Source organism: Xenopus tropicalis, chromosome 2, assembly GCF_000004195.4.
Source record: "Xenopus tropicalis strain Nigerian chromosome 2, UCB_Xtro_10.0, whole genome shotgun sequence".
Taxonomy (NCBI): domain Eukaryota; kingdom Metazoa; phylum Chordata; class Amphibia; order Anura; family Pipidae; genus Xenopus; species Xenopus tropicalis.
In genome coordinates, this window is record NC_030678.2 from 121,310,870 (window position 1) to 121,330,322 (window position 19,453).

Here is a 19,453-nt window from a genome sequence, read left to right on the forward strand (position 1 = left end):
GAAAATACAGTAACTGCCTTCATCCTACAGCTCAGAGGGCCTGCTAAATCTTCATGTCCACAGTGATGCACTGTGGGTAGTTTCACATTGTAACTTAGTTATTTCTTATATCTGTTTGCATATACTAACAGGTATTTTAATGCATAGAAGTGCATAATGTACTTCCTCACTGTAATAATTTTTGTGTATTGCACAGGATGTACTGATGGAGCTCCTGGAACAGTGTGCAGATGGGCTCTGGAAAGCTGAGCGTTATGAGTTAATTGCTGACATCTATAAAATCATCATTCCTATTTATGAAAAGCGCAGAGATTTTGAGGTATTCTAATGTCAATGTCATTCTGCCCCTGGCCTGGAAAAAAAAAGAATACAAAATTGACTATACTATTTGAAATCTAATAAGAAATTTGGATTGTTAGCTCAGTGGGGTAGTTAATGGTGTGAATGATAAACTCTCTCATAGCATGCCAGCACCATGTAAGTAATAAACAGTAGTGCATTTCTAGGCATGGTAACACTTGGAGACTTAATGTTTATCTGTATCATTTACATCAGACCACAAAAAAAGTCCCAAAGTTAAATAAAAAATTGAACACCTCTCTCCGTGGGGGAGATCAGCTACAAAATCCCATCCAGAAACATTTGTATTTTCAGTGGACGATATGTAAATTTGCTGTGAGGCCCAGTAACATCTAGTTACGCCACTGCAAAGAATGTAAGAATTTACCTAAACCTGTAACCTGTGCCTCCCTGACCACTCCTTTACCTTTTCTTTCCTAAAACCTTTTTTTTTCCACCGTTGTCAAATTCGTTAGTTCAGAGTCTGTTTTCCATGGTAATATTGCTGTTTCATAATACTGATGATTCATTTCATGTGATGAATATTAAATAGACAAACATAATTTACTCTAGGCACAGTGTACTTAAGGGCTATTAGCTGTTGCTTCACAGGTCATTACAGAACAGCAGCAATAGGGAAATGCAAACCTTAAAAGTGAATTGGTTGCTATAAATATTCTGCTGTAACAGGCAACGTTTACAGAAAAAAAATAAAAATGCTTTTTAAAAAAATGTTAGCGTCGGCTACTGAGTAGCCTTCACTTGCTGATTGCTATTTGTAGAATAAATATAAATGCAGTAAAGGGAAGCTTCTTTAGAAAAGGATGCTGTGATCTCATAACTGTCACAATATTATATGTTAATATGTGCTTCAAATGTCTTTCCCCCATATGTAAAATAATGCAGTGTAATAAAAAATGCAAAAAGATGTTTGCTTTTAAACAGGTGAGCAGTAAATTCTACCTGCTGATTGCTATAGGTTACTGCTCCTGGGCAAAGTGGAATAACAAAATCTGTCTCCCTCGAGTTTCCCTTTCACAGTTTGAAGATTTTTGATTTACGGTTCCACTTTTTATTAGCCATCTATTAGCACCCTACAGTACACTTTAAGAATGTGCCAGTGCCAAGTGGCATAGGCATAATACAGCATAAAATATGTCTTCATTAATGTTTTGTAAAAGTGGTGGGTCCAGAAATCACAGCTCATTGCTCTTTCTCTTTCAGAGACTTGCACATTTGTATGATACACTACATCGTGCCTACAGCAAAGTCACAGAGGTCATGCACACAGGCAAGAGGCTTCTGGGAACATATTTTAGAGTGGCATTTTTTGGACAAGTAAGTTTTTTTTATTACTTCTGGAGTCCATGTCTTACTGTAGTCTGTTTTAAGTTTCAGTAGTAAAGTGATCTTGCTTCTTTTTTGTTTTTCTTTTTAATTACTATCTGAAGGCGGCGGTAAGTTGTTTAAGGCATACCAGTTTCTAGTAGTACTGCTGGATGCTTTAGTGTGGTTTGGCAAATTTGGGCAACATTTGTATTCCTTGCAATAAGTAAATGAACCCTCCACTCTCCCTCCCACATACCTCTTGGAGCAGCTGTAATCCATTAGAGATCACGTGATTTCTGTACTTGCTTTTAATGCATGTAGTGTCTGTCCGAATGGCTCTGTCTCAGTTTGCAGATAGCACGTCATTTTGTGTCCTCACAGCGAGAGTGCAAAAACCTCACTTGGGCAGTGTTTCATTCTGCTTGGTTCCGTGAAGGCTTCTCCATCAAAACTGTTTGTATACCATTCGCTTTGGGTATAATGTGTGCAGCCCTCGTCTGCATTAAGCAATTTAACTTTTACATTTTATTCCTTTTTACAATTCTATAGCAATACCAGTTTACAGACAGTGAAACAGATGTGGAGGTAACTACAGTTAAGAAGTGAACAATGCAGTTCAAATGGAAGAATTTACTGCATTGAAACTTTCAGTTTGCTGTGAAACCTGTCATCATTTCAGCATTTGTTTCATTCTATCATTCCCTCCTGTTTTTCTTGTGTGACCTCATGACAATTTGTGTATAGTTTCTCATTTTCTCTTCAGATTTTATTCTAGCTTTTTTGTAGATTTTTTTTTTAAATGTGCTGTTTGGGCCAATACCCCAGAAATAAACCTCAGTCCCAGATGTTAAGAAATAAATCCAGCCCCCCCACTGTATAAAAAATATATAGAAATGTAAGCAATATAATGTCATTTTATTGCCACATATCAACAGCTATACACCATAACAAACCAGCATTTTGATTCTATTCTGATGTTGGATGGGGCGATGACAAAAAATGTTTTGCCTTCAGATACATAAAGCAGAACTACTGCTAAAACACACAGTCACACAATCAACCTGTGTTCTTGGCTCAAGTACTTACTGTGTTCCTTAGATATGAAACTTGGCATACCATCCATAAAGTTAATATTCAAGATTTTTCCTTTATAACAGTATTTTTGAAGACTCTATTCTTGATATAATAAGAAATTCAAATAGGGACCAACCTAGTAACAGAAAAATTAGCTTCCTTGCTATGTTCTTGTCTTACTTTTGGATTCATAAAGAAAAACAGTTTTTGGGAGAGCAGCTTCTCATCAATGTCTTACGAAGTACTCTCATTTTTTCTCCATAATTGTGTGGTCTTACAATGCCTAAAAGTGTCTTTTTGGGCAAAAACCAAAGTGCTGTTTGCCATTTTTGTCTTTTCATGGTCATTACAGGAAAAGTCATGCTGTAGTTTTTCTCTATTAAAGAACACTTTTTACTTATTTCACATATTTTAAATCGCAATGGTAATATGAATCATGTGCTATAGTCTAGTCTAAATAGTATTTAGTAAGGATCACAGAGAGTCCATACACAGCATACTAAGTAAACTAAGCACACCTTTAGGTATCGTATAAATAAAAGACATCATTGAAATTTTACAGGGTGTCAAATAGCAACTTTAAAATAATTTAGAATATGCAAACATTTGCTGTTGGTATTACTAAAGAGTGGAGCCTCTCCTTACCTCCAAATAGAATCACCATATTTAAAGGAACAGTAACACCAAAAATCAAAGTGGTTCAAAGTAATTACTATATTATGTGCCCTGCACTGGTAAAAGTTGTGTCAAACTGAAAAAAGGGAAAAAGCACAGGTTTTTTCCAGCTTGAATGGCTGTCCCCGTGGCTACACAGCAGCTTATTAACTACAGTATTCCCTTTTAAGCAAACACACAATGTTTACCAGTGCAGGTGTTACTGTTCTTTTAATATGAAAGAAAATAGATTATATCATATACATAATATATCATATACAGAAAATAGATTATAGCCTAGCGTATTATGCATCATGTTTTCCCCACTAACAAACGTATTCCAAACCCTAAAGTAGGAGGCAAATGAGCAAGATTATTTTTATACACAGAAAGTGAAATTGCATGATTCATACACTTTATTGGTTCCATTTGATTCCTTTGCATTAGAAATAAGTGTTCTTTAGTAAAAAATTAGTATTAATCATTGTTGAAATGGCCCTTTATATTTGTACCTTATTTAATGCCATTAAAACCTGCCTTAGGGATTCTTTGAGGATGAAGATGGGAAGGAATACATTTACAAGGAGCCAAAATTGACACCCCTTTCAGAAATTTCTCAGCGATTGCAGAAACTCTACTCTGACAAATTTGGCTCAGAAAATGTCAAAATGATACAGGATTCTGGCAAGGTATGTTTGTTTTATTATCAGATGCTTATACAAAGTTGAGCCTTTTTAAAACCTCTTTTTTTTCTGTTCATTTAACCTTTATACACACAATGAAAAGATGTTCAACTAAAGCACTCTTCACTTTAGGGGATAAAGGGGGTGATGTGTTGTACCTTATTTGTGTTTGTGGCCAAATTGTGAAATCTTTTATCTGCATTCTAATAAATGAGGTAGTCTGTACTGTGTGGTTATCTTTAGATTTAGTTTTATTAAAAGCTTTTGACACTACATTACATTATCTTTAACCTTAAAGGTAAATCCAAAGGATTTAGATTCCAAATATGCTTATATCCAAGTGACCCATGTCACACCATACTTTGAGGAGAAGGAACTGCAAGAAAGGAAAACAGAGTTTGAGAAGAGTCACAATATCCGCCGATTTGTGTTTGAAATGCCATTCACTCTGTCTGGAAAACGCCAAGGTGGTGTGGAGGAACAGTGGAAACGACGCACTATACTGACAGGTAGGGAAATACTTGAACATTGACTTTTTCATATTGCAATATTTTCTTTCTTGGGGGGCTCATTAATATTTATGTGATCTGGTCATGTTAAAATGATGCCAAATACAGAAGTCTATGGGCAGTAAAAATGCTATGGAAGGCCAAAAGGCCTCTAGATTAAATGAAGTGCATTTTCTATAATTTATGTACAAGGTACTGTACAGATGTTAGAACTCTGTATTTTTCCTCCTGTTTTTCTATTGATGTCACTGCTCCCTGGCTGTTTGTAAAACAAAGAAAGCAGAGGCAGTAACCCATGGCAACCATTCAGTAAATAACTTTTTTTCAGCCACCTGCAGGTTGCACAATGAAAGTACACATTTGGTTGCCATGCGTTACTGCCCAGGTGCAAATTTGCCCAGTGTTTATAAATAAGCCTCAGGTAATTTTGTACTGTATTGCAGACAGTGTAATTTGTCACACACAAGCCAGTTTAATCAAATAATAGTATGTTGTGTGATTACATTATTTCACCAACTTGCATCTGGAAATTCTTATGCCTTTTATATAAATATTATATCAGTTGGACAAAGTTACTTTATTTGTTTATTTATTTTTAAATACTCTAACAAAAAGGTTTTATTGATGAAATGCTGCTGTTAAAAAAAGAGGACCAATTACTTTCTTGATGGAGATTAGCAGCTCACTCCCCTAATCCCCTCTGCAGCTCATGAATTAATATGAATAGTATCACTAAATTGATAAGAAACTAAACTAGTACATTTAGCAACCGTATCTAGTTTTACTTGAGAAGCAATCAGTAGCTCAGTAGTGTCCTTTTCTCTTCAAGATGAACCAAAAAACTTTTTTTTTCCGCCCAACATTTAAACTATGTGCACAGAGAGATGAGTGGGTCAAATTAGGTACTAAATGGCTTGTTTTTACTCAATGCATCTTTGAACATTTCTTTCTGTCAATTCTGGATATTGTCAGTTATTTCAGTCATGGTTCTTTCTTGTCCAACAGCAATACATTGTTTCCCATATGTGAAAAAGCGCATTCCTGTGATGTATCAACATCATACCGATCTCAATCCAATAGAGGTTGCCATCGATGAAATGAGTAAGAAGGTGGCAGAGCTCAGGCAACTGTGTTCCTCTTCTGAAGTCGACATGATCAAGTTACAGTTAAAACTTCAGGGCAGTGTCAGTGTACAGGTAGGTGTCATTTCTAAATATTGGAAGACAGATGAACTGGTCAAATTGGTTTATCAGAATAAGAAGCCATAGGTCTACTTCCTGGCTGAGTTTTTATATTCAGAAAATGCAGATATGTGGACAGTTCTGTTACAAATGCATATACCAGGGTTACTGCAAAAAGCTGTGGAATGTTCAAGCATGACGTTTCATGTTTATAGTTTACTCTTTACTTAGGTAAATGCTGGACCTTTGGCTTATGCAAGAGTTTTCTTGGATGACACCAACACCAAAAAATATGCAGACAACAAAATTAAACAACTGAAGGAGGTTTTCAGGTAACATTGTTTCTTTTGTGATACCATGTGTTAAAATAAAAAACGTTTGTGTGGCTTGTGATATAGGTGGCTCATCTGTTTGTCTTAACTAGTGTTTTCTCACCTTATAGGCAATTTGTTGAAGCTTGTGGTCAGGCATTATGTGTCAATGAAAGACTTATTAAGGAAAATCAGTTTGAATATCAAGAAGAGATGAAAGCAAACTACAGGGAGATGGTTAAAGAGCTTTCAGAAATAATGCATGAACAGGTATGTGTGTGGGCCTTGTGTACATATACTATAAATTACTGACCTTTCCTAAAGTTTAAATCATGCATGGCCATATAAAGGAGAACTAAAGCTTAGCTAAAGAAGTAATGCAGAAATATTGTACAATATGTTTCACGCTTCTGTACCAGCCAAGGCAACCCCAGCCCTTTAGCAGGAAAGATCTGTGCCCCCAAAAATGCCCCAGTAGCTCCCCATCTTCTTTTCTGCTGATTCACTGCACATGCTCTGTGCTGCTGTCACTTACTGAGCTTAGGGACTGATGCACAAATATACAGAATATAAATGTCACAATAAGGATGATTAATAAATAAAACAGGTTATTGGTACATGACAGCTCTGAAACCAATGCAGTTAGCATCATAGCTTAATAATCGGCTGTGTAGCATCAGATTATTGACTGGTGAACCTGTCCCTCCTTTAAAAAACTCATGCTTATTGTCATTTGTATTTGGAAATCTGTACCATATTCTGCTTGTGTTCTTTATCTTGAAAAAGATGAAATTCCTAAAATCAAAATGACTAAGTAATTATTTCACAGTGCCTTTGCCAATTTCAGCATAATAACATCTTGCTGAGGAACTGCAAACATAAACAATGATAACCTCTATGTCACTTGTGTCATAGGATATCGCTCTGTCCTTGAGTTCGTTCATGTGTTTGTAGTCGTAATTTATGGCTTATTAATGTGATAAGTTGGCACTTTATCTACAGCTAAGAATGCTTGTCATACATTAATAAATGACTTCTGAAATAACTAATTGCAGCAGAAGCACAGTTAGGTCACTAAAGAAATAGATATAAAGAAATAGATTTATTTAAATATGTTCAAATAGATGAAATAATTAGAAATGATCATTATTTCCTCCCTATCATGTAGATAAACATTGCTAAAAAAAAAAATCACATATACTAATAACTATATGTTATATACAGGTATGGGATCCGTTATCCGGAAACCCATTATCCAGAAAGCTCCAAATTACGGAATGCCTTTCTCCCAATAGACTCCATTTTAATCAAATAATTCCGAATTTTCAAAATGATTTCCTTTTTCCCTGTAATAATAAAACAGTACCTTGTACTTGATCCCAACTAAGATATCATTTATCATTATTGGATGTAAAACAAGCCTATTGGGTTTAATTAATGTTTTATTGATTTTTTAGTAGACTTAAGGTATGGAGATCCAAATTACGGAAAAATTCCTTATCCGGAATACCCTTGGTCCCGAGCATTCTGGATAATGGGTCCTATACCTGTATATTAGTTTATATACAGTAAATGAAACATGTTTCTTTCGTGCAATGAACTCCCCTTAAACATTTTTTTTCCAGAAGATTAAATCAAAATGAAATATTTAAAAAATAATTTCAAGGATTCATTTAAATCCATGATTGCTGTAATTTGTTTGCTCTCTTGTATTTTAAGCAATATAAATACAGAAGTAAGAGTTTTATGTATAATACTGTTAAGTTAACAAGGTTGTTCTTTCTTTCTTTTTTTTGTGCATACATGAGCAGATGGGATGGTAATACATGCATGGTTTTTGGTTCTATTTATTGTATGTGTGTGTGTATATATATATAATATATATATATTTGTGTGTGTGTGTCTCTGTTTAGGCTTGTTAGAACACTACCATACGAGGGGCTTGCTTATTGTATACAAAGTTCATATTCCTATACTGCATTTATTAGGAATTTACTGATTCCATTATTTTTAAATTGCAGCATGCTCTACAAAAGATTTTTCCGAATCCCAAACTGAATGCGAACCTTAGTTTGCCTATTTAAATTTTAAAAAAAAAACAACAAAAAAACCCCCCAATTTGCATCAATTATGAACAGAAGAGCATCAAAGGCAAATTAAAGTAATGTAGTTTGCTGACAATTTAGGATTTGGCCTAATCCAAATCCTGCAAAAAGTTCCTTGATTTGGAACTGATTCCTGGATTTGCTGCGTCCGTAGCATTGATTCCTGTACATTAGGGTTGCGGTACTACTTCCAGCTGATACACAACCCCGTATATATTAATTACTAGATAAAATTACAAAGAATACTATGAATTTACATAATGCTAAATGCCTCACTCTAGACCAGAAGACTTTTCTGCCATCTTATTGTAATCTTAATTAGAGAAAATACCTGAAAGAGAAACATTTTTCAATTGGAAGTATGCCTGTACATTTAATTGTGGCAGCTTGCTCCAAAAATCTCAGTGCATAAACAGTTAAATGCAGCAGGTTTGCTGTGTGCCACTGTATTAAACTGAACTTTACAGCAAATTGCAGAACTGCACAAACAAGGAATGCTAGACTGTCTTTCCAAATTTATAGGAGCAGATCTTTGGCCACCCAGGATGCAGAACATAACTGTTTAGATAAGTATAGGCCTCTAGGCACACCGGAGAGCAGGTGGCACAGTATGTTTTATGTAAATATGGAGATGTTATGTGCACAATGTACTGAAGTGTTGTTCTTTATCAAGTATCAAACAGAGCAAACATTACTGTATCCCAGTTTTAATCTAACCCCTAGTGGAAAAGACTGATTGGAGACAATAGGCATGCCTTTGGATTTCAGACACTAAAATGAGCCCAGATATTCACAACCAAACACTTTTGCATATAGTTATACAGTTACATTGGGTTGAAAAAAGACCAGAGTCCATCAAGTTCAACTCCCAGAACACACAAACCTATACTGACCTATCTATACACTCACATACATAAACCATATATACCAACATCAATACTAACTGTAGATATTAGTATCACAATAGCCTTGGATATAGCCTTTGAATGTTTTAGAGTGAAATTTGAATTCCCACTTAGATAGTAGTATATTTCTTAACTTGTGTTTTCAGTACAAATTCCTGACAATACATTGTCCGTATGATATCCAAAATGAGTGTAATGCAAAATGTCCATAACAAAGATGTCCATTAAATATATTTAAAAACAAACTCTGCACAATGATATCAGAATGCATTCTGGACTGGTTGGCCAGTAATCAGATCAGATGTGCAGAATTCTGTCAATTTGCCCAAGTCTACAGCCACTTTTCTGCTATGTATTGGCAGCTTTACATGGCCACTCCTAGTGAGTTTGTTATAAAAAAAATAAAAAGTTGCCTCTAAATCAAATCTTAGCTTATTGTCAAGTTGCAGGAGAATGAACCCCTATTTATTTGCCTTGAACTGTTTTCCCTCACCAAATTCACTTGCACACTTATATTCACCATATCTGCTATAATGTATGTGTATTATACTGTATATTCCTTTTCTTGCTAAATAGACACCTTTTCTTTAAAAACAAAAATGGGACATAATAACCTTTGTGACATTGCCCTAAGTGGCCCTTCTCTGAAATGGTTCTTCCATAGTTTCAAATCAGATCTCTTAGTGGCTGACAGAATGAAGGCTGGGGTATATACATTGTATGCATGTAATTTCACAGATGTGTTTCTGTTTATAGTGGCCCTGCTCTTTGTAGTAAAAGTAGTATAAACATGTATTCTCTTTACTTAAAAATCTGTGTTTTTGTCATTTTTTCTTATAGATTTGGTGCGGAGAAGAGAAGATCAGTGTTATGCCGAATTCACTTCACATTTTCAATGCCATAAGTGGAACTCCTACAGGAACAACTGTACATGGAATGACAAGCTCCTCCTCAGTTGCATGAGTCTGTTTGCTTTTACTTCTAGAAGCCTATCTCACGGCTATCTCAGGATGTATTCCAGAATTTTGACTCAAAAGGAAAAGCTGGCTTGTTCCAACTACCATACTGCACGCTAATGGGAGCCAAAACATCACTTCTTGAATAAAAGGTCAAGCTAAGCCAGTTTTTCAAACATAGCCACCCCATGTGTTCAACACCATCTTCTTCTGTATGCTGAATCCTGGTGTTCAACCATTGGGGGGCTGACAATTTTCACCAAGCCTGCTAGGATTTGATGTAATCATTTGGCAATACTGACTTTTTACCAGTGTAAAAGAAGTATATATTGTATTATTTTTCTGCTCGCTATATAAAAATGGTTATAAATAAAACAGAGTGACAAGGAATAGCACATTAGGTATAGTTTAGTAGATGTCAAGAAATGTACAGTATATTAGTAAATGTTACACTAAAGTTTACATGTTAGCTATGTGACCAAGCACAGATGTAAGTCTTAACTCTATCAGGGCTTCCCCTTTCATATTTTAAACCCCTCTGTTTCCATTTCATTTCTTATTCCCGCCCCCAACAAATTGCCTTTTATTTTGCCTAAAAACCCAGAAAAAATATATATAACATTCACACAACGGATTCCTTGCTTTCCTGCATTAGGTCACATTATTAGTCGGAAAGCTTTTAGAGAAAGTATCTAACGTTTTATCGCTGCACAGATAGGAATTGCTTTTGCAGTTTTGCTCAGCGCAGATGTTACTGGGTCGCTGCAATGTACATATTATTATATTAATCAATGCAGCCCATTGTTTCTGTACATAAATGTCTTATATTTCTATGCATTTTTTAACGTTCATCGCTAGAACTTTTATTGTGACAAAAATGTGCTTATTCATTTTACTTGCTATATATATTTTTGTCTTCACAGTCTATTCTTGTACATAAAGGAGTGCAATACAAAGATGTACACAGTCTTTGCTATCCTAAGTTTATACACTGTTAAAAAACAAATTTGAAAAAAAAAATTCCCCCCACCCCTCTCTTTTTTGCCAAAGCAAAGAGTATGTCAGTGGTCATGATTACTGTGGTAAATGGTGATGTTATTTAAAGATTTGATCTTATTGTTCTTTCAAGATATTAATTTAGTAATTTTATATTTGGGGAATGAATAAAGGTTTTTAATTTTATTTAACTGGAAACACTGTCCTGCTGTAAGTAATATTCTGTACTACACCCGTATTAAAAGAAAATACTAATTTCCTTGTAGTCTTTTTCTTTTTTTTTTCCACCGTCAAATATTTTGTAGTAAATGAATAAAGACATAAAGATATATAGGGAAGCAGTCTTTCAGATCAACAGGAGAAAAAATATAATGGAACCCAAACTGCTGAGTGCCGTACTGGACCTCCCATAGCCTCCCGACTGGAGTCTAGTCACAATTAGAGGGTGACAGTGCTGAAGGGTGTAGGTGTTGCTTAAGCCTATTAATGGCTTATTTATGGGGAATTTGTCTTGCCTGCTGCCATTATCCCCTAGGCACACTGTGGTACCTGCCGGGCCACATCAACTCTCGAAACGGCTGCACTTAAAAGTGTCCTTCATCAAAGAGCATTTTGCATAGTGAAAATGTAATTCTAAGAAACCTTCCAATGTGCATTTGTCTGGCAGTTTTAAGGTTATTTGTAAATGTAATTTCTATAAAAGCAGTATATGTCTGACTGTTTACATTCTCTTCAATCCTAATCTTACAAGCCAGCTGATTAAAAGACCTATAGGAGAATGGACTCCTGTTACATTATTTTTAAGAGTCAGGGCCAGAGAACTGAAAGGCATAAACCCTGTTTCCAGATGCAGTTATATGTAGAAAGAACTTTAAAGAGATTTGTTCACCTTCAACTTAACTTTTATTAACAGAGTGCTATTCTGACACAATTTGCAATTGGCCTTAATTTTTTTATTATTTGTGGTTTTTGAATTATTTATGTGGCATCTTTCCAGTTTGGAATTTTAGTAGCTATCATGTTGCTTGGGTCCAAATTACCCTAGCATGCAGGCTTTCATTTGAATGAGAGATTGGAATTTTAATTGGAGTTGGCCCAAATAGGAAGGTAATTAAAATACAAAACAACAGTAACAATAAAGTTGTAGCCTCACAGAACAATAGTTTTTTGTTTTCTGGAGTCAGTGACCCTCATTTGAAAGCTGGAAAGAGGCAGAAGAAAAAGGCAAATCATTTAAAAACTTCCTATCAGGTGATCTCTGAGGGAGCACACAGCCCATCACAAAATGGTGGCTCATGGGAAAAGATGTAAAGGGCAATATTTATTCAATTTTTAAATTTCATATGGGGGCAGCCAAGTTTATCATTTCCCATGGTGCCACAGCCATGTGACTTGTGCTTTGATAAACTTCAGTCACACTTTACTGCTAAACTGCAAGTTGAAGTGATATCACCCCATTCCCAGCAGCTGTTCAGCAGAACAACAGGAAGGTAGCAAGATAGCAGCTCCCAGTAGATATCAGAATTGCACTCAATAGTAAGAAATCCAAGTCCGGCTTGGGAGTTACATGGGAGTAGAAAAAATAATAGGTTACCTGAAAGCAGTTCTAATGTGTAGCGCTGGCTCCTTCTGAAAGCTCAGACTCCCACAATGCACTGAGATGGTGCCTACACACCAATATTACAGCTAAAAAATACATTTGATGGTTCAAGAATAAAATTTTAAATGGTAGAGTGAATTATTTGCAATGTAAATAAACAGTGTAATTTAGAAATAAGAAGTATACCATAAAAATAATGACAGTATCCCTTTAAGAATTCCACTGTATATAAGAATACCTGTAATTTGTTAAGGCTGAGATCTTGTTCTGTTCATTCCAGTCCTCACTAGGTAAAGGGTATATATTTGTATATGTAAACAAAGCAAGTGTAATCAACCTTATTAACTGTATGGCAGAGGAGACAGTTCCCTGCCATACAGTTAAATGACATTTTAGACTCAAGCACAGGCACAATAATATTGATATAACACATTTAACTTGGTCAAATATGACAGTAAGTTGTGGGTCTAATGAGCTGATGACAATTATTTCTGTAGTTGTGCTCAAAGGAACCTGTTTCTCTCCTATGAGAGCAATGAATGTGCGTGCAATGCTTTCACTGGGTCAGCCCAGGTAAAACCACTGCTGCTGTTGTCTGGACACATAATTCTCAGTTTGTTTATTCCAGCATTCTCCATTCCACTGCAGTTCCATGGCTGAAGCTGTAGGCATTGGATGAAGCACATAGTAGGTGACATCTTCAAAGGCTCAGACAGCTGGGCAGGTCAATGGTTATTTCTTCATTGAATTAAGGAAGAACCTCCAAGATTGAATAATATCTTATCTGAAAAATCTTTGCCTTCAAGAAGCAATGATATTTAAATATGTACAAATATTTTTTGGGAAGTTGGTCCACATACCTTAACAAATTACAAAGTACTGAGAGAAATGAGATTCAGGGGTTTATGTACAATTCTAAGGAGCAACGTGGTTCTGTAGGGGCCCATAGGGTTAACAATCCCTATGGCCTTATCCCCTACCACTTCCTACTTTACTGTTACTATGCAGAAGTACATGTTACCACTTTTGCTGTTTGCATCTGTGCAATTATTGGCCCTTAGATAGGATGCCCACTTCCTTGGGACTTCAGCCTACTTTCCCACATCAGTCTCCACAGTGGTGCTACAACACTCTGCCTTTATACCACCTGATATTCTGCTATTATACCTTATTGCAGTGAGTATTCAACCTGCATGTGTTTTCTCTTGGACAAATAAATCAAGTTCTTGTTATTTGTAAAGAACCTCTGGCGTCCTGTGGCAAAGGGGAATTGTAGTTACACAAGAGTGTGCCCGTGCTCTTACCCTCTAGCTGGACATTGGTCTTATCAGCCAAATTAGGGTTACAGTTCCTAACATACAGTATTTTACAATCTATGGATGTAATACTTTCTTTTTTTCCATGCAGACAGAAATAGATATCTTCTTGATTCACTTAATGTCATTCTACAAAATATTTTATTTTTCCTTACTGCTACTATTTGTAGATTGTATTTTAATTCCTTGTTCTGGTTATCACTATTCTGTGATATATATATATATATATATATATATATATATATATATATATATACTTATGTTTATGTATAACATTTCAATAAAACAATTGAAAAAGAAAGAGCAGTTAAATGGTTATAACAGTCAGTGGTGTAACTACTCTACCGGGCCCCCCTGCTAAAAAAAATTTCGGAAAGGGCTCAGCACGGAGTAGCAAACCCACCCAGGCCCCCTTCTACCTCCCTTCTCTCCCTGCGCTGATGCGCACCACAGATCCGTTCTCATTTAAACCCCCAACCCCACCCACTCTACTAACTGAGAGCCAGCGGTGAGCAGAGATTTAAATGCAACATTGAAGGGTCCCCTGTGACCGTGGGGTCTGCATCCTCTATTGTTACGTCACTGATAACAGTTCTGTACATGTGTGTCTTTAGTAGTGATGAGCGAATCTGTCCCGTTTCGCTTCGCTGAAAATTTTGCAAATCTTTCAAAAGATTTGCGAAATGGCGAAAATGTCGCACGTCAAAAAAAATTGTCGCCCACAGCTATATTTTTGTTGCGCAGCAATTCTTTTGTCGCGGGCAACAGTTTTTGGACGCTCAGCGAATTTTTCTGTAGCAAATTTTTACATCCGTTTCGCAAAACAATCCGCCAATGGCGAAACGCAGAAATTCGCCGCAAATCCATGCCTGGTGAAACATTTTGCCCATCACTAGTCTTTAGCAACCGACAGAATGACAAACCAAGAAAGAAGCTAAGGAGAGCTAGGCTCTACTTCCTTTTATTTATCGTAGGTCTGGAGGCATTCCCAATATCACTTGCAGCTCCCAGAAGTCATCTTGGTTATTTACCAGGTAAGTGAAAAAGCTGCAGGGGTGTAACCAGTCACAAATAAAAACAAGCTGATAATGCACCAGGAGTAAGCTAGATTTCTTCTACTATTATTATGTCAGTTAAATATTACTAAAATAAGTGGGTGAAAGAGGCAATACTATGGCACCATTTTAAGGCAAAGTTAAGTACTTTAAAGGTTCCTCTTTGAAATAGTCGACCCATGGTTACCACAACATTTGGCTTAATCCAACGACATTATTACATGGTAATGCTAGAATGATACAGTATTGATCGGTGCTCCTGACACAGCCAAGGTAGTATGAAAAGTCTTGGTCCCAATAAAGAGAACAGACAAGATTTACACACTTTTATGAAGCTGATCTTGGTATTGAGGGACACTGCGTTCTTTACAAGCAGAGGTGTGTAGGGTATTTCCTTTCTTACTAATACTGATCAAATTTTGAATATACAGTACCCTGGGTGGGAAACATTGGTACTAGATGTACTACACAATGCATTTTGGAGTCTTTACCTTGAAATAGGGACATTCAATTGACTATTAAAGTATTCAATACTTTCTATTTGATACAGTCATTGTAAATGCTGTTATTGGTATTTCTCAAGGAACACATTTATTACATCTGCTCACGGAAAGGTTATGCTTAAGGTAAGATCAAAGGCTACTACTAATCATTTCATATAGCGGGTAAGTGCAACTGTAATACTTATTAATGAATCATTGAATGGAACATGCTATGGGCCTGCACCCCTCTGTTTTTAGTATGTTGTAGGGGAAAAAAATGTTGCCTTTGTAAGAATTTTAAGATCTGGACTTGCCTTGTTTAAATAGATTGTGTTTTTTATGTATTGAAAAACTGAATGTATACTCTAGAGCAGTGATCCCCAACCAGTGGCTCAGGGGCAACATGTTGCTCACCAACCCCCCTGGATGTTGCTCTCAGTGCCCCCAAACCAGGGAGTTATTTTTGAATTTCTGACTTGGTGGCAAGTTTTGGTTGAATAAAAACAAGATTTACTACCAAATAAAGTCTCCTGTAAGCTGATAGTGTGCATAGAGGCTGCCTAATAGCCAATCACAGCCCTTATTTGGCACTTTAATAAACTTTTATGATGCTTGTGTTGCTCTCAAAGTCTTTTTACATTTGACTATTGCTCACAAGTAAGGAAGGTTGGGGACCCCTGCTCTAGAGTCTTCTACATACTAGTGCTGGGCGGTATACCGGTAAAAACCGATCACCGTTTTTTTTTTTTGAAACCGATATGAATTTTCTACATACCGGTGTGCTGAATACTTCCGGGTGCGCACGTGACGTCAGCGCGCACGTGACGTCAGCGCGCACACTCTACAAAAGCGCCATCGCTAGGACGCATTCAGAGTCGGATACCGATGTGAGCTGTCGGGGGGTGCCTGGCCAGTAATTATATTTTATGTGAAGGGGATGGGGTTGTGTTTGGGTGGGGTGGGGGGTTATATTTATGTGAAGGGGATGGGGGGGTGTTTGGGGTGGGGGTGGGTGGGTTATACTTATGTGAAGGGGATGGGGTTGTGTTTGGGGGGTTGGGGTGGGGGGTTATATTTATGTGAAGGGGATGGGGGAGTGTTTGGGTGGGGGGGTGTGTGCGGATGGGGGGGTGTTTGGGGTGGGGGGGGGTGTGCGGATGGGGGGGTGTTTGGGGTGGGGGGGTGCGTGCGGATGGGGGGGTGTTTGGGGTGGGGGGGTGCGTGCGGATGGGGGGTGCGTGGGGGTGGGGGGGGTTGCGTGCGGATGGGGGGGTGCGTGCGGATGGGGGGTGGGGGGGGGGTGGGGGGGGTGCGTGCGGATGGGGGGGTGTTTGGGGTGGCGGGGGGGTGCGGGTGGCGGGTGTTTGGGGTGGTCACCTAATCATGCATGGGGAAAAAAAAATACCGTCAAATACCGTGATACCGATATAATTTTGAAAAATACCGTGATATAAATTTTTGGTCATACCGCCCAGCACTACTACATACTATACTTTTTTCACCCTTCTTTTTTGGGTTTCTACATAAGACTAATGGCCCATGGGAAGACTAGTATCACGCTACTAATCTCAGCTAGCATGGGCAACTAATCTCCCCGAAATGCCTGCAGGAGGAAACTTCAAGCAACTTTGAAAACAAATCGACGCATACTCACTTGTGGGCAGAATGGCATTTCAGGAAGATTAGTCTCCCACAGTAGCAGAGATTTAACCGCGGGTAAATAATTTCACCCTATTGTCACATTAAGGGCAGTGGCACGCGGTTAGATTAATCACCTGCGATAAAACTTCACTATTTGATGGCATATTTGTTGCTTTGGTTTCCCGAAGTCGGCCAAAGTTTCCTTGCGAGCCAACTTCAAGCGACTTCGGGAAACCAAAGCAACGCGTATGCCATCCCACTGGCAATTTACATTCTTGCCAGTGGGATGGCATTTAAAGGAGATTAGTCGCCCGCAATATCGAAGGTTTATCGCGGGTGACTAATCTCCACATGTGCCACTGCCCTTAACTCTCTGCTTTACTAAGACTGGTGCTAACATGCTCCAGTGCAGTTTGTTATGTGTTTGGTTTCCAAGGATAACTGCAATAATGATTTAGTAAATCATCTCCAGTCGAGTCGAGCAAAAGCCCATTTAGTCTGAGTTCACGCTGTATGAACCCTGAGCATAACTACAGAGCAAAAAGGTACTAAAGTACATCAGTGCAATATGTATGACTAAACGGTGGTTGGTACGGGTTAACAGACTGACTAGTGGCAGTGATTCTGATGGTTTAAATCCAGTCTTGTTATACTAACATTATAGCAGTGGGAACAGATGCATACACAGCACTCACACTGAACTTTTATAGGAACTTTAACATAGAATACATTGTGAGCTTCCCTTGAAAAGCATGCCACACGTGGCAGACCAAGTATAAGTTCAAAACAATTTATACATTCAGTGCTAGTGAGTTGTGTCTGAGTTGCATTACATTTCTCTGTGCTGCAGATACAATGTTTAGGTACATTTTCCCATTTTTAAAATTGGAAAGCAAATGATCCAGAAAATAAATCAATTCCCTATGGCAACAGCCTGTTTCCCATCGTAGATATAGACCCTAGTATATAACTAGCATTCATGTTCTTTTTGTCCAAGTGCATACCTTTGCATGTTGAACCTCATTTGTTGATTTATTGCCCAATTCTCTATTTTATTCAAACTGCTCTGGAAAGTGAAAATATTATACAAACCGGATTCCAAAAAAGTTGGGACACTAAACAAATTGTGAATAAAAACTGAATGCAATGATGTGGAGGTGCCAACTTCTAATATTTTATTCAGAATAGAACATAAATCACGGAACAAAAGTTTAAACTGAGAAAATGTACCATTTTAAGGGAAAAATATGTTGATTCAGAATTTCATGGTGTCAACAAATCCCAAAAAAGTTGGGACAAGGCCATTTTCACCACTGTGTGGCATCTCCCCTTCTTCTTACAACACTCAACAGATGTCTGGGGACCGAGGAGACCAGTTTCTCAAGTTTAGGAATAGGAATGCTCTCCCATTCTTGTCTAATACAGGCCTCTAACTGTTCAGTCGTCTTGAGCCTTCTTTGTCGCACCTTCCTCTTTATGATGCGCCAAATGTTCTCTATAGGTGAAAGATCTGGACTGCAGACTGGCCATTTCAGTACCCGGATCCTTCTCCTACGCAGCCATGATGTTGTGATTGATGCAGAATGTGGTCTGGCATTATCTTGTTGAAAAATGCAGGGTCTTTCCTGAAAGAGATGACGTCTGGATGGGAGCATATGATGTTCTAGAACCTGAATATATTTTTCTGCATTGATGCTGCCTTTCCAGACATGCAAGCTGCCCATGCCACACGCACTCATGCAACCCCATACCATCAGAGATGCAGGCTTCTGAACTGAGCGTTGATAACAACTTGGGTTGTCCTTGTCCTCTTTGGTCCGGATGACATGGCGTCCCAGATTTCCAAAAAGAACTTCGAATCATGACTCGTCTGACCACAGAACAGTCTTCCATTTTGCCACACTCCATTTTAAATGATCCCTGGCCCAGTGAAAACGCCTGAGCTTGTGGATCTTGCTTAGAAATGGCTTCTTCTTTGCACTGTAGAGTTTCAGCTGACAACGGCGGATGGCACGGTGGATTGTGTTCACTGACAATGGTTTCTGGAAGTATTCCTGAGCCCATTCTGTGATTTCCTTTACAGTAGCATTCCTGTTTGCGGTGCAGTGTCGTTTAAGGGCCCGGAGATCACGGGCATCCAGTATGGTTTTAGGGCCTTGACCCTTACGCACAGAGATTGTTCCAGATTCTCTGAATCTTCGGATGATGTTATGCACAGTTGATGATGATAGATGCAAAATCTTTGCAATTTTTCACTGGGTAACACCTTTCTGATATTGATATCTTTCTGTGCAACATTGTGGGAATTGGTGATCCT

At 37.8% G+C, this 19,453-nt stretch overlaps 2 protein-coding genes across 16 annotated transcripts in view; both read left to right on the forward strand.

Moving 5' to 3' along the window:
• The window catches only part of dock9 (dedicator of cytokinesis 9), a 150,761-nt gene extending 139,460 nt beyond the window's left edge, over window positions 1–11,301 (forward strand). For 8 of the 15 annotated variants that reach the window (XM_031897058.1, XM_018091079.2, XM_031897051.1 and 5 more), the window contains exons 46-55: window positions 197–319; window positions 1,564–1,677; window positions 1,791–1,796; window positions 2,218–2,253; window positions 3,939–4,085; window positions 4,378–4,588; window positions 5,594–5,784; window positions 6,001–6,101; window positions 6,212–6,350; window positions 9,931–11,301. In XM_031897058.1, the coding sequence (XP_031752918.1) occupies window positions 197–319; window positions 1,564–1,677; window positions 1,791–1,796; window positions 2,218–2,253; window positions 3,939–4,085; window positions 4,378–4,588; window positions 5,594–5,784; window positions 6,001–6,101; window positions 6,212–6,350; window positions 9,931–10,053 (1,191 nt within the window). In that variant the 3' untranslated portion in view covers window positions 10,054–11,301. Of the gene's footprint in view, window positions 1–196; window positions 320–1,563; window positions 1,678–1,790; window positions 1,797–2,217; window positions 2,254–3,938; window positions 4,086–4,377; window positions 4,589–5,593; window positions 5,785–6,000; window positions 6,102–6,211; window positions 6,351–7,891; window positions 7,900–9,930 lie in introns of all 15 variants that reach the window. The other 7 variants (XM_031897056.1, XM_012956432.3, XM_031897053.1 and 4 more) reach the window with 2 other exon arrangements.
• Window positions 11,302–15,304: 4,003 nt separating this feature from the next.
• slc15a1 (solute carrier family 15 (oligopeptide transporter), member 1) overlaps window positions 15,305–19,453 on the forward strand; it is a 29,824-nt gene continuing 25,675 nt past the window's right edge. Inside the window, exon 1 of the mRNA XM_012957717.2 lies at window positions 15,305–15,391. Within this exon, the coding sequence (XP_012813171.2) occupies window positions 15,343–15,391 (49 nt within the window). The 5' untranslated portion in view covers window positions 15,305–15,342. The remainder of the gene's footprint in view (window positions 15,392–19,453) is intronic.